The following is a 15,560-nucleotide window of genomic DNA, read 5'->3' as shown; positions in this document are numbered from 1 at the left end:
TCCATTGGTCTTCCAGCAGGCTAAACCCAAGCCCCGGCAGTCATCAGATCTCGAAGCAGAGCCGCAACTCCCGAACCATCAGCTGCAACTTCTTTCTCGGGCCTCGGCAGACCTAGCTAGACTGGAGCCATGGAGGTGAGATCCTTGTCCTCTCCTTCCTCTGCATATCTTTCTTTGCTTCCTCTAAAACCTGGGATCAAAATTCAATCTTTCACACCGAATCAAATTATAGAAAAAGTATTTTGCCCCGCTTTATATATAAAGCAATAATTATCAACACCCGATACAAACGCACGTCATCATAACACACGCACACACTCAAAGCAGGATACATAGGCGCTGAGCGCAGCAACACCACCCCTAGCACTAACACCACCGTGAGGAGATGAAGCCGCATGCGACGAACCGTGAGCTCTAAGGTGGCCCCTTCAGGAAGGTTACGACACCGGAGTGCTGCCACCGCCCGATCCGAGGATCTGAGTTTTCCCCGGAGCAACATGACGAGCAATGAGACCGCGACGACGCCTTCAAGAAGGGAACGAGATTCGCCACCACCGGTCCGTCCGAAGATAGAACAGGTTTTCACCCCGACCAACACTCACCGTCACCGAACGCCACACCCAGGCTATCATGCCGCCCACGCGGCCATGGCCATCGGGCAGCACCAAGCCACAGGCTCTGCCCAAGAGCACCGTGCTACCACGATCAGGGCCGCCGCCCGGGCATCCCGGACCTAGACACCACCACACCCAAGATCCGCCGCTACCTCAACGAAAGAGACAAGCGGAAAGGTCCCACCTTTCACACCCTGGGCGGCCCCAGCGCCTGGCTTCCATCAACCCGTCCTGCGGCACCGGGCGCGAGACGAGCTCGGTCCTGCAGCATCATGAGCGAGACGAGGTCGATACTACTTCATCAGGCGCGAGACGAGCGATGGGCCGCAGCTGGGAGAGAACCAGCCCTTTAACGAAAGTAACGACCGGATTACGAGGAGTAGGATCGAAGGTCCACACAGACCGCTTACGAGCGAGCCAACGCCGAACAAGCTAGCCGCCGCCACAACCGACCCGCCACCTCACGAGCTACTCACCGACGGCCGACGCCGGAGAAGACCAGCCGCCACCGAGGAACGACCCGAACCATGAGCCACCACCACGTTGTGGCAGCCCACATCCACACCGGGACCCTAAGGGCCAGCCCCGAGCCGCCTGCCGGCGACCATGGGCCAGATCCGAGTTGATCTGGCCGGCACTACCGCTGCGAGCAGTAGCCGCTGGCTCGCCGCCGAGGACCATGGCCATAGCCATGACCCCACCGAGTCACAACCCGCTCCCGCGCCGCCCGACGCCCACGAGCCCGCCATAACGGATCTGGACGGGCCCGCCGCCGCCAAGCGCACACCCCCAGCACTTTCACCGCTGCCGCGCGCCACCCCCACCAGTAGGCCATGGCAAGGGCAGCAGCCCACGCCCTGTGCCGCCGCAACCCTCGTCGCCCTGGGGAACGGGGAAGAGAAGGACTCCCACCACCACCACGCACACGCCCTGCCACCACACAGCCAGCCACGCCACCGCCGAGCCCACGCCGACGGCCGGAGCTATCGTTGCAGCACCGCAAGGCCCCGCGCACGCCTGACGCCTCCGACGGACAGGCCACCCCTCGCCGCCCGTGCCCGTGCGGAAAGGACGGAGCCCCCGCCGCTAGCCACCACCAGAGGCTTTGCCCAGGCGTCTCCGGCCGGCGGCGGCGGGGAGACGGGAGAGGGGGGGTGCTGGGGACGTGAGGTGGCGGCGCCGCCCGAGCCGCCCGCGGGCGAGACGGCGGGGGGCGAGAGCGGGAGGATAAGACTCGGTAACAGGACTCCTCTTTTGTGTATTACCGAATCAAATTTGCTTCTTCCAGCATGCTTGATTAGTGTGAAATCAACTCTGATTTGTTCCCATGCCAAATGCAGAAATACAACGGAGATGATGATAGAATCAGCACCTTGCCCAGCGACATTCTGGTCAACATTCTTGACCGACTCAATGTCCGTGAAGCTGCGAGAACCAGCATCCTCTCCAGACGGTGGAGTCAGCTCTCTTGCAAGCTCCCCCGGCTTATCATAAATGCTCAGCCTGATGGTGTGTCTCGCTCCAACTCCAACATCTCTGATGGTGACTTCGTTCGGATCAATGCAGCTGCTGTTGAAGCGACAAAGAGCTTACTGACCCGCAGATGTCCAGGCGAAGACACCATCCGCCTCCTGTCTACCACCTTCTACTTGAGAGGTGATGTCTCCATATCCATTGGACATGCTGTTGGCAGCGCCATGACGACACAGAAGATTGAGAAAGCCGAAGTCACAGTTTTGACAGTGAAGGAACGCCGACACTGCACTCTTGATGATGTGTTGAACTACGGGGCACAGTTTGTGTCATTTTTTAATGAGTGTCTAAATGCATTTACTGGTTTGACGCGCCTCTACATGGAGAATTTGAGGTTTGTTGAATCTGACTTCGTCTCCAACATCTTCGTCACTTGCAAGCGATTAAACTACTTAGGTTTTCTCAATTGCGACACAAAGGAGCATTTAACACTCCAGGTTGAACACGCTCAGCTCAGTGAGCTCAGTATGGTCAACTGCCGTTTTTACAAAGTCGAACTCAAGTGGCTCCCAAGACTCACCAGGACAACGTTCACATGTTGGATGGCTTTCGAAGAACTACCACTGTCATTTGGTCATGTCCCACTGCTCGAGTTTTTTAACATCACAAATGTTGGTCTTAGTCGGCACAAAATGGTCATGTTAAGTACATTACTTTGTGAGACACACATACAAGAACTGTGGTTGGGGTTTAAATGCGAAAAGGTAAGTCGGGATGATTGCTTTGTACCAGCTTCACTTGTTCTCTACTCATCCTATTATGTGTTCTTTTTTTTTATGAAGATCATCATATTATTTATCTATTGTTGCAGATTTGGGTTCAACCAGAGTATCTGAGCAAAAGGCTGGCATCTGCGTTCTGCAGACTAAGGATTGTCAGTCTAGTTTGCATTCCTGAAGGGTCCGATCTCACGTGGACAATTTTCATTCTGGAAGCTGCGCCATCACTTGAGGAGTTGTACATGTCGGTATGTTCTTACCTAAATCCACTTGTTCTTTTTCTATGGGTTACTCTGATACATGACGGTACCTAGAGCTTGTTCTATTCTTTTTTGTTTGAGGAGTTAATCTATTATTATTACCCTTGCATGGTTGCACACATCCTGTGGAGCACAGATGTCCTATGAGTGGCAAACCTAACCTGTTTCTTTTACCTATGTCCTATATATGGTTGGAATGCAGGTAATTGATCATCCGTGTGAAATGATAATTGATCCGAAAAGGAGGATGGAACTCTCGCTTAGCGAGAACAAGGGCGTCGAGTGGGAATCACCTAGACCACATTTCAAGCACCGCCGCCTTGCCAAGCTCGTCATCTTTTGCTTTGTAAATTACATGGTGAGTTATGTCAGGCGTGTCATGAAAGCAGCGGTGAATCTGAAGGACGTGTACCTGTATGATAGACTGGCATGTAGCAAGTGCAAACACATGGCGGTTTTTAAGCCTGGTAGGCTTCCACGGGCAAAGAAGAAGTTGGAAGCGATGAAGAAGCTGTTGGCCCAGGGCATCGAGTCAGCTCCCAGAATTCACTTGCAGACCCATTCTGAAATGGACGCTGACCATGCTGCAAGGGTTAAAGACTACTTATGTTCATGAAGATAGCTGAAGGCTTTCAGGAAGTTCATGTAATAAAGGTCGGTTGGAGTAACTCTATGACTTGTCTGGCTCTTGTTTGATCTGCTTTTCTTTACTCAAAAGTCAGAACCACTTGGAAGTAGAAAAATAAGAATTACTCAATCCTGTTGTAGCGTAAGTAAATTTTAGGACCAGGTTTGAATTGGATTTTGATGCTATGATGTGTTATTGTTTATATATAATCGTCTTGGTGATGAGCGCATCAGTTGATACGGTTCTATGAGATCTGGAGGCTGAACTATACATGTGGTGTAAGCCGCTGGCCATATTCACGGTGTAGTCCCTCACCTGGTAGGAGGGGGAGGGGTCTCCCTCCTCCAATATATATGCTGAGGATACCATAATAATGGTGGAGGGCTCGGCATCTGACATTGCCAACCTGAAGTTCCTCCTCTGCTTCCAACAGATGTCCGGGCTCACTATCAACTTCGATAAGAGCGAAGTGATGATCCTTGTGTACCCACCTGAGGAGGCCTTGGCCATGGCTGACCGGCTAAATTGTCGGTTGGGGTCTTTCCCCACGACGTACTTGGGGATCCCCATTAGTGACTCGCGGCTAACCGTTGCTGACCTTCGCCCGTCAGTAACGCGGATGCAACGCCGCGTCGAGCCCTGGAGGGGAGGTGGTTGTCGAAGGCAACTCGGGTGATTCTCATTAACTCCTCGCTTGCTAGTCTCCTCTGGTTTCTCATGAGCTTCTACAGCCTTCACGAGACGCTCCATCAGGAGGTCGCCAAATACCAATCCAGGTTCTTCTGGGCAGGTGAGGGTGATAAGCAGAAGTATCATATGGTGAGCTGGCCTGACATTTGCGAACCCAAGGACCAGGGTGGTCTTGGGATCTTGTCCTACCGGCGCATGAACATTGCTCTCCTGACCCATTGGCTCTGGCGTATCACCAATGGGGAGGGAGGCCTCTGGCTCACCATTGTCCGGAATAAATACCTTGGGGGCCAGCCTTTAGCTTTCTGTCAGCGCTCCGGCGTCTCCCAGTTCTGGCAGTCCGTGATCCAGCTTCTCCCCGTGCTACGTATTGGCACGTCAATCTCGGTTGGATCTGGATCCGCGACCCTGTTTTGGTTCGATCGATGGGTTGGCGACTCCCCCCCCGGCCGCGCGATTCCCTGATCTTTTTGCCATTGCGGTGGATCCTAGGATCTCTGTCGAGTCGGCCCTCATTGACTTAGGGCGTCTTGCTTTCTGGCGTCCCTTCGGCCCTCTGGAGATGGCCGCTTGGGACTCCCTTCTCCGGGACATCGCCCTTCTCCCGATGGACGTCGAGGACACCTCTGACTCCATGTCTTGGCGCCTGGAGCCCTCTGGCCGCTTCTCCATGAAGTCCTTATACTCGGCCATCGCTCCGTCGACGGCCCCCGAGCCCTTTAGCCTGATCTGGGACATTCGCCTGCCCCTGAAGATCAGGATCTTCCTATGGTAGTGGATGCGAGGACGCCTTCCCTCTGGGATCAAGATCCTCAAGCGCAATGGACCTGGCGACGGGATGTGTCCCATGTGTGGCACGGTGGAAGATGCTAACCACATCTTCTTCTCCTGCTCCACAGCACAGTTCCTGTGGTCCTGCTTCCGCGAGACGGTCGGTGGACATTGGTGTAATACCAACTTCCTTGACCTGTTTGCGGAGATCCACGCCTCTCCCCCTCGCCACCGCCATATTAGATGGTTGTGCGTTGGGGTCCTTGCTTGGACGCTTTGGACTGTTCGCAAATAGCTGGTTATTTAGTAGACTCCTCTCCGCCGTGCGACTGGAGCGATTTTCAAACTGTGTGGTTACTTGCAGCTCTGGCGTCCGCTTAGCCGCCCCCAGGACCGGGACGTCATCAACACCCTCCTCGCCGATCTTCGATCAATGGCCTTCCGCTTGGCGCCGCCGCCACCGCCCCCTCCTCCGGAGCCCGATTAGACTTGTTCTCGGGTTGTTGTGTGTGAGTGTGTTGTTTTGTGTTCAGGGCTTGTTGAGCTGTGCCCTCAGCATTAACCCTCTGTACTTCTTTGTGCTTTGTGAGACTTAGTGTGTGTATGGAACCTTATTGGATGTTTGGCTTGGGCGGTTTGATTTATATATAAAGCGGGGCAAAAGCCTTTTTCGGTACCTATACATGTGGTCAGCAAATGGAACCTGAAGCATTTGCAGTGAAGGCTCCAGGCTAAGTAATGCGGATTTCTGTCAGTGTTTTGTAATATTAAAATGAAGTTTTGTCCTGGCTTCTTATCATTCTCATTTGTGTCTGGAGGCAGGCAACTACTCTTCGCTATTTTTGCTAACATATATAAGTAGCGGAAATGCGGTTTGGCTCCCGAGGTCATGTGCACATGAAATATGCGACACAATCTTCCATCAAGATTCACATTGAACTGTGAAATTAAGTTTGCAATCCACTATCATTGGTGTGTTACGTTAGGCTAACCAATTTGCCGATTACCTCGAAGTTCGCCGCTTTAGCTCCTGTTAGTTCTCGATTAGGAGTACACCCGAATTTATGCGATAAAAGGGACACGGGTGGAATGAGCAATTCAAAACATGACGTAGAACAAAATGCATGCTTGACTATCGTGATGAAGGGTGCTCGTGTGATACGACTAAATTGACTCTGATACCTTCACGCTGTGACAACACCTCCACCGTCAAGGACACATAAACCACACAATTAAGGTCTGACTATGTATGTGAATCGTAGTTCTTTACTCTATGACAACATATCCGCCGCCAAGGACACATAAACCACACAAATAAGTTATCTGACTATGTATGTGAATCGTAATTCTTCTCGCCTCTCAGGTCTGAAACTTCTATTGGAGACAAGGAAAACAGATTGAAATTAAAATGTAAGCATAACTGATAGCCGGGTTTCAATCGCATGTTCCCCAAGCAGTACTATTAATAATGCGCCTACAAGTCCGGTGGAAGAAGCCATATGTCGTCGTACCAAGTGCCCACATAATACCCTATTCTGCCTAGACCATCCTCGACATTTTGGTCTTCCTTGCAATACATATCACTGTACTTGCCATTGTGTATGTCTGATACTAGCGAGTAAACCTCGTCTCCCAATGGCGGCTTGTACTCGTTATACCATGGTGCGTATATAGTGGAGTAGTAGATGTGGTTTCTCTCCACGCCATGTGGTCCGGCACCCACCGGCACGTGCACCGCCTTAGAGCACTTCCTTCCCAAAAACAAGGCATAGTCGCCGAAGCTTGTCATCTCTACCCACTTATAATCACAAACCTCACTAGCCTTGGTGTTAACGAGCTTGAAGACCCTGAAGAAAGGATGGCAATTGGGTAGCCAAGAGGCCATCACCGCCATTGACGGCTTGCCATGCAGCTCGAAGATATACCTGGCTTGCGATGGAGGGTTGTTGGCTCTAGAGGGGCTTTGGATCGCGAGCTGGTGGGCTGCCGTTATCATCGGCGTGTCGTCTTCTTTCATTCCTATTTCAAATTTAATCAGTGACTCGTTGGGGTCCGTGAGGCCATAGAGCTCGCCATTACAGAAGGCGATGTCCGAGATCTTCCCCCCATGCCATCGGTATGTGCTCAACTCGCCTTTCATGCAGCCAACTCTGCACAACGTGATATGGGACTGATCTTTCTTGATGCCGGCAAGGATGCATCCGTTCAAGGATGTGGGGTCTTGAGAGAAGATGATTTTTGTTAGAATTTCTGAAATCTCAAAGCCCATGTGTAAAATGGCAAGTGGTGGTGCTAAGTTTAGTCCCACCTTAAAAGTTGAAGAAGAGTTGGACCTCTTTATATAATGGGTTCTCTCCACCACTCTAAGTGGTGTGTGAGAAGAGAAAGGGAAAACCACACGCGCACGCTCGCTCGGATTTCGGCGGACCATTCACGCGCATGTCTTGGCAGACAAGTTTTTGATTTCTTGTCTGGTAAGTATACGAATTAGAAACCGAGTCGGTTTGGTACTCAAATTCGTCATCACGGGTCGTCTTCCGTCCAAGTCGGGCGGTGCTACTCATCGTCGTATTCATCGCCGTCAGCAGCAGATCGTCGCCAACATCGTCATCAACACTGTCGCACCCATAATAGCTAACGATCAGTACGTCCAACATCCTCTGTTCATGTCTGTTTCTACAGCTATTGTTACGTGTTTGCTGCTGTTATGCATGTCTTGCTGTTCTTCTAGTTTGCTAGATTATTGCATGCTAGTATCTCTTCTAGTCATGAATTATTTACTGGAATTAATCATGAACTTGCCTAATATTCCAACAATTTTCTCTAAGTTGTTCTCCCGTTCTTGCAATCTTGGCCAGGGATACCTTCTTGAGAAGATCGTTTTCTGCTTGGGGGAGAGCGGCAGCTCGTCTCCAGAGTTGACGATAGTGAGCTCATTCAAGTCCGTCGCCGCGACCCAGCCGCCGTCGTGGGAGCCAAGAAACCACTTCTTAGCCGCCTTGGGTGGGACCTGGAAAACCGAACTGCCGTCGGGGCCGCATAGGTGATTCTTCCACTTCCGGCCTGCCCATGGCAAGAGGAGCAGCAGCGGCGTGGCGGGAGGCGCCGGTTGCAGGGACGCGGCGGCGCGCCAAGACTTGCAGACGGCGGCGAAGCGCACGCGGTCGTGCAGGGAGGTGACCCTGAGGATAACCATCCCGAGGAGGTCGTCGGGGAGGTCAGACCACCGCGCGGCTGACCGGTTGATGCTGCCGACGCCGGCGGCCGTCTGCGTCGACATCCTGGCTGGCGTGTTCATCTCGATTGAACACGAGTAGTACGCGCTATAAAGTCCTCCCTGTGTTTGGAAACCGATACAGATACACGGCAATTGTCTCGTGACTTGCCATGCATAGATGCATGCAACCAATAATATAACGTTTTCTGCACGTAGCAGAACCGTAGCGCCGTGTCCGGCTAGTAAATGAAGAACTTTTCAGGCAGGTCCGGCCGTCCGGCCGGGTGCAGTTCTGTTATGACTGCAGGCTTGATCTAGCCAGTTAAAACCAACGCGTGCTAGGTACTCGTGATCGATGCAAACACACATAGATGTCGACGACGACGCAGACGGCTGCGGGCGACAGCGGCATCGACCCGTCGGCGGCGCGGTGGTCCGACCTCCCACACGACCTCCTTAGCCTGGTTCGCCTCAGGATAGCTTCTCCGCCGTCTGCAAGTCGTGGCGTGCCGCTGCCGCCGCGTCGCGGCAGCCAGCGCGTCCCGCCCTCCCCCTTTTGCTCCTCTCGCCATGGAAAAACAGGGGAGAGGGCCACCTGTGCGGCCCCGACTACAGTTGGGCCTTCCGTGCCCCGAGCAAGGTGATCAACAAGCTGTACCTCGGATCCTACGACGGCGGCTGGGTCGCGGCGTTCGGCTGCCACGTGCTCATGGTCGTGAACCTCTTCTCTGGCGTTGAGGTGAAGCTCTCCCCCAAGCAGACTATGGTTTCGACGATTTCCACGTCCTCGATATGCTCTCCCAGACATGACTGCCTTTTCGAGAAAATCATCTTCTCTCAAGACCCTACTTCGTCGGATGGTTGCATCCTCGCCGCCATCTTACAAGATCGGTCAGGCGTTGCCTTATGCAAAGTTGGCTGCCCAGACACATCGTTGGCATGAGGCAACGATCACTGACATTGGCTTCTGCAGTGCTGAGCTCTATGCCCTTGGTGAGCTTTGGCATGGGGAATCGATCATTGATATTTCCTTCTGTAATGGTGAGCTCTTTGCCCTTGGTGACCTCTGTGTCTGGACGGGCCCGCTCGAGGGACACAATGACGTACTGATTCAATATGAAATCGGAATGAAAGGAGATGGCATGCCGGTGATCACGGCAACCCATCTGCTTACCACCGAAAAGTCCACCAGGTCCAACAATTGGTCAACACTCGACAGCTACATCTTCGAGTTGCATGGAAAACCGTCGATGGCGGTGGCGACTGAAAGGATGCCCGACTGTGAGCCTTTCTTTAGGGTCTTCGGGCTTGTTGACACCAACACCGACCATGTTAACAAGTACAAGTGGGCAGAGGTGACAAGCTTCGACGACCACGTCTTGTTCTTGGGGCCAATGTGTTCTAAGGCGGTGCATATGCCGATGGATGTGGGGCCTCATTATTCGGAGGAAAACCACGTCAACTACTCCACTACTAACTCAACTCAACTCATCGAAGATGATGGTGTGATCATTGCTATGTTTTGCATGGAAGAGCAAGATACCGAAGGTGGTGTGAACAGAATAATTTATTATAACAGATGATGGAATAATGCCATATGCCTTCATCCTCCAGACTTGTAGGCAATAAGTATTTACTACATCTGAAAACACATAAGGAGCCCCATCGCGAGGCAAGGAGCACCACCGATTGACACGTGTTTAGAAATATTATTTGTGAGGTTTGTTTATGTGTACTTGGCAACTTGAAATATATCCAAGTTAAATTTAAATTCAATATAAATTTGGTTTATTTTGTTACGAAAGTTAGTAAATTTTGGTTGGACATGATAACTTTTACATAATAATGTTGCTTGAATTTTAGTACTTCCTACATCTAGTCTACCACGCCCGCTACCCCGACAAGCACTTGTGTCCCCTCACCCTCTCCTACATGGTCGGCGCAACCCTGCCGGTCGACCTCTCCCCGCCCACCCCACCTCTTTCATCCTTCTTCAACATTGACCCCCTTCTAGCCAAGCACACCTGTGGTCCTTCCACCCCAACCTCGTAGTTGTCCTCCCTCCACATCTTTCACATGGCCAGACCCAACGCAGCTAGCTGCTTGTCGAAATGACACGGAAGTGTTTGACCGCATCCACACTTACTAGGCATTGTTGGAAATAAGCCCTAGAGGCAATAATATTTGTATTATTATATTTCCGTATTCATAATTAAGAGTTTATATTTCGTGTTGTAATTGCTATGATCCTGGAATATCCGATTCGGTAGAAAACTCATATGCACGTGTGAAATGATAAACGGATAAAATGAAGGTTCCTAGTCTCGCCTCTAAGACTAGCTCAAGTGTTGTTGATGATCACATTTTCCGGATCTTAGGATATCATTAAGTGTAACGATGATCCGAAAACAACATTGAGATTTTGAAGTTGGAAGAATGATCATATTGAATCGACCCAAACTTATTTGTTATAAATTGAGTTAATATCGTCTGTATTCAATTGTAATAACACGGAATGTTAGCATGCGTTTTAGTTCCTCGAACCATGAGAGTGTCTCTCTCACTTCCTACCAGACGGTGGGCTTTCGGGTTGCTCAAACGTCATCTGTAACAAGGTGATCATAACGACAACTTTTAGGCTCACCGGAAAGTTTGACAAGTGACCGGACAACTCGAGAGTGGGATTTGCTCCTTCGGCGATGGAGAGATAATTTTAGGGCCCTCTCGGTGTGACAACATCCATCATCGTCTGGCCAGACACAGGTGACTAGGTCACGGGGATGCCGGAACACGTTAACGAGAAAGAAGAACAAAACCGGTAACAGGAGAAACGGTATAGTGAGCATGATGATGACTCAGTAGGATGCCGATGCACACAGGGTTTTGTAAAGTATCACGAAGCAAAGGGAACATCACATGATAACCAAAGATTCACTCAAATATCATTCGCGTAGTCATAGGGACTGATACGGATGTCCACGGTTCCGCTATCGGTCATTGAACGAAGGAGTTTCATTCATGTCCATGATTTACCAAACCTACGGGGTCACAAGCATAAGGTAATCACGATCTGCTAAGAGTTAGTTGTTGGGGAACGTTGCATGGAAAACAAAAAAATTCTACGCACACGCAAGATCTATCCATGGAGATGCATAGCTGCGAGAGGGGAAGAGCATCTACATACCCTTGTAGATCGCTAAGCGGAAGCGTTTATCAACGCAGTTGATGTAGTCGTACACCTTCACGATCCGTCCCGATCTAGCACCAAACGTACAGCACCTCCGCGTTTAGCACATGTTCATCTCGATGACGTCCTCGTCACCTCGATCTTGCGAGCGAAGCGAAGTAGTAGATGAGTTCCGGCAGCACGACGGCGTGGTGACGGAGCTGGTGAAGCTATTTCCGCAGGGCTTCGCCAAGCACAATGGTTTAGAGAGGAGGAGGAACTAGAGGGAGAGGGGGCGTCGCACACGACTTGGGGATTCGTGGTGTGTAGCACCCCCTCCCTTCCTCTAATATATATAGGTGGAGGGGGGGGCAGCCCTAGGGCGCGCCCCAAGGGGCCAGCGGTTGCCCTAGGGGTCTGCATAGGCGCCCCCTTCCTTCCTAAGGCGTGGAGGAGAAGGCAGGAGGGGGGCTGCGGCTGACCAGTCTAAGGCACCCCCCTGTCCTTTTGCACGTGGGTTGGGGAGGCGGAGCGTGCCCAACCCCTTGTGGGCTAGTGCGCCACCCTCCTTGGCCCATGAACCCCTTCCAGCACTCCGATGGAAACCTGATGCACACCGAAACTTTTCTGGAAACCGAATACCTTCATCCTATATATGAATCTTTACCTCCGGACCATTCCGGAGCTCCTCTTAATGTCCGTGATCTCATCTGGGACTCCGAACAACATTCGATCACCAAGATACATAACTCACATAGTATTATATCGTCAACGAACGTTAAGCGAGCGGACCCTACGGGTTCAAGAATGATGTAGACATGACCGAGACGCTCTCCGGTCAATAACAAATAGCGGGATGTGGATGCCCATATTGGTTCCTACACACTCAACGAAGATCTTTATCGGTCGAACCTTTATGACAACATATGCAGTTCCCTTTGTCCGTCGGTATGTTACTTGCCTGAGATTCGATCGTCGGTATCTCAATACCTAGTTCAATCTCGTTATCGACAAGTCTCTTTACTCGTTCCATAATACATAATCTTGTAACAAACTCCTTAGTTACTTTGATTGGAAGCTTCTTGGGATGATGTATTACTGAGTGGGTCCAGAGATACCTCCCCATCATACAGACAGTAGTAGAAAACTGGGCTTTGGTCACAGGGCAATATTCACATTAGTCCCGGTTCAGTCACGAACCGGGACTAATGTGAGCATTGGTCCCGGTTCGTGCGGCCAGGGGCCTGCCGGGCCTCGTGGGGGCATTGGTCCCGGTTCGTCCGGACCCTTTGGTCCCGGTTGGTGGGACAAACCGGGACCAATGGGCCACGCTCCTGGCCCACCATCCTTTAGTCCCGGTTCATACCACAAACCGGGACTAAAGGGCTGGTCCTAGTTGCGGCCAGTGTTTAGTCCCACCTCGCCAACCGAAGGGCGCTCACACCAGTTTATAAGCCCGTCCCTCTCTGCCTTGTTGAGCTCCTCTTAAAGTGAAAATAGATGCCCTTATACAGGGAATTTGACCTAAATTCACAGTAAATTTCATAGAAATTTATTATGAATTTAGGTTGAATTTCCTCTATAAGCGCATCTATGTTAATTTTTTTATAGTAAATAAAATAAATAAACCTTAATAAAATAAATAAAAATAAATAAACTTTAATAAAATAAACTATAGTAACTAAAATAAATAAACCTTAATAAATTAAATAAAAAAGCAGCAGTAAAATAAATAAAAATAGCAGCAGTAAAATAAATAAAAATAAAATAATTAAAGTAAAATACATAAGTAATTAGAAATAAAATAAATAAGTTTTTTGTTGTAAGTAGAAACAAAACAAAACAAATAAAGCAAAAGAGAAAACAAAAAACAGAGAAAGAAAATTATGCCGCCTACTGGGCCACCACGGCCTGAATACGACTTGAAACCCGTCCGTGGGCCAGGATTTGGGCCCGCAGAAGGCCCAGTAGGCCCCACAGGCAAAGAGAACGGTTAGGCCCGAAAGCCTGCAGTTGAGAGGAGCTCGAGAGGGTGGGCGCAGCAGCGCTTATAAACCACTCTCGAGCCCTCTCAACTAGCGAGGTGGGACTAAACTTTTGACGCGGGGCAGCATAAGGCCTTTGGTCCCGGTTGGTGCCACCAACCGGGACTAAAGGGGGCATTGGTCCCAGTTCGTGGCACCAACCGGGACCAAAGGCCTTTAGTCCCGGTTGGTGCCACGAACCGGGACCAAAGAGTTCCCTATATATACCCCATCGCCACAGCAGAGCACTCCACAGTGCTCTGTTTTTTCTGGCCGGCGAGGGGAGGGCATTTGGGTGCTCTAGCTCACCTCCTATGCACATGAGGTGTTCGATGAAATGTCTGAGCCACACTAGTTAATCTTTCTCCTCTCGAAACTCGACCTCCGAGCTCCATTTTCCCCGAGATTTGTCTAGGTTTAGCGGTCCGTCACGTCCCGTCCCCGTCTTCACCGCCGTCGATCGGCCGCGCCGATCTCCTCGCCAGCACCACCGTGGTGAGCCTCTTGTTCTTATCTTCTTTTTGAAAGGAAAAAATTCTTACTTTAGATAGTTACTTGTCTAATTTTGTTACTTTTATTATTCCTTCTTATTACATAGTGCGATGGTTTTGGTATCCGCCCCCGTTGGCCCTCGTCCTGTCTATGATTCGGATGTGGTATATATTATCTTTTTATAACTATTTGGTTCATTTATTGTTTATGACAAATATACCGACCAACGTGACATAGATTTTATTTATCTAGGAGGTGGTTGAACCGGAAATTCTAACCGACCCTATTGCCGAGAGGTTAAATTTAGTTGAAGAAGAAAACAATTACTTGAAGGAAAAAATAAAAAAAATTGAGGAGGAGAAGATGATATTGGAGTTGCATGTTGCGGATGTCGTCGATGATCACAAGATCAAGATGGATGCAATGCGCTTGAAGATTAGAAAGATTAGAAAATATGCCATTCATACCGAGGCTTGGTATCATTATGCCGTTGGATCAATTGTTACCTTGGTTGCGATTATGATCGCCTTTGTTTTCGCATTGAAATGTTTTACATAGTTTCAATGTTGGAGAGCTATATATATGTTGTTAGATGAGAACTATGTATGTACTTTGGTTTTAATGTGATGATGAACTTCTATTAATTTGGTCACTTAATTATCTATTCATGATGTTCTGTAATGGTTTTTGACACACTTAATTATATATAATGCACGCAGATGAACCGGCAATGGATGTACGGTGACAGACACACCTCCGAGTACATTAAGGGCGTGCATGATTTTCTCGAAGTGGCTGAGGCAAACAAGCAGAATGGTTTTATGTGTTGTCCATGCCCTATATGTGGGAATACGAAGTCTTACTCTGACCGGAAAATCCTTCACACCCACCTGCTTTACAAGGGTTTCATGCCACACTATAATGTTTGGACGAGGCACGGAGAAATAGGGGTTATGATGGAATACGGCGAAGAAGAAGAGGACGATGACAACTATGTGCCCCCTGAATACGGTGATGCTGCAACGGGGGAAGCTGCTGAAGATCAAGAGGAACCAGACGATGTGCCCAATGATGCTGCAAGGGGGGAAGCTGCTGAAGATCAAGAGGAACCAGTGCCCGATGATGATGATCTCCGCCGGGTCATTGTCGATGCAAGGACGCAATGCGAAAGTCAAAAGGAGAAGCTGAAGTTCGATCGCATGTTAGAGGATCACAAAAAAGGGTTGTACCCCAATTGCGAATATGGCAACACAAAGCTCGGTACCGTACTGGAATTGCTGCAGTGGAAGGCAGAGAATGCTGTGCCTGACAAAGGATTTGAGAAGCTATTGAAAATATTGAAGAAGAAGCTTCCAAAGGATAACGAATTGCCCGACAGTACATACGCAGCAAAGAAGGTCGTATGCCCTCTAGGATTGGAGGTGCAGAAGATACATGCATGCCCTA

General features: G+C 50.0%; 1 protein-coding gene across 1 annotated transcript; it reads left to right on the top strand.

Moving 5' to 3' along the window:
• The first annotated feature begins 1,220 nt into the window (after positions 1-1,220).
• Positions 1,221-3,995, top strand: LOC109780100 (uncharacterized). The gene is made up of 4 exons (XM_020338686.4): positions 1,221-1,820; positions 1,916-2,851; positions 2,959-3,114; positions 3,329-3,995. The coding sequence occupies exons 1-4, from the start codon at positions 1,221-1,223 to the stop codon at positions 3,740-3,742; spliced, it is 2,106 nt and encodes a 701-aa protein (XP_020194275.4). The 3' UTR covers positions 3,743-3,995.
• Positions 3,996-15,560: the final 11,565 nt, after the last annotated feature.

The sequence above is a fragment of the Aegilops tauschii genome, chromosome 5 (assembly GCF_002575655.3).
Source record: "Aegilops tauschii subsp. strangulata cultivar AL8/78 chromosome 5, Aet v6.0, whole genome shotgun sequence".
Taxonomy (NCBI): domain Eukaryota; kingdom Viridiplantae; phylum Streptophyta; class Magnoliopsida; order Poales; family Poaceae; genus Aegilops; species Aegilops tauschii.
This window is presented reverse-complemented; position numbering and strand designations above follow the sequence as displayed.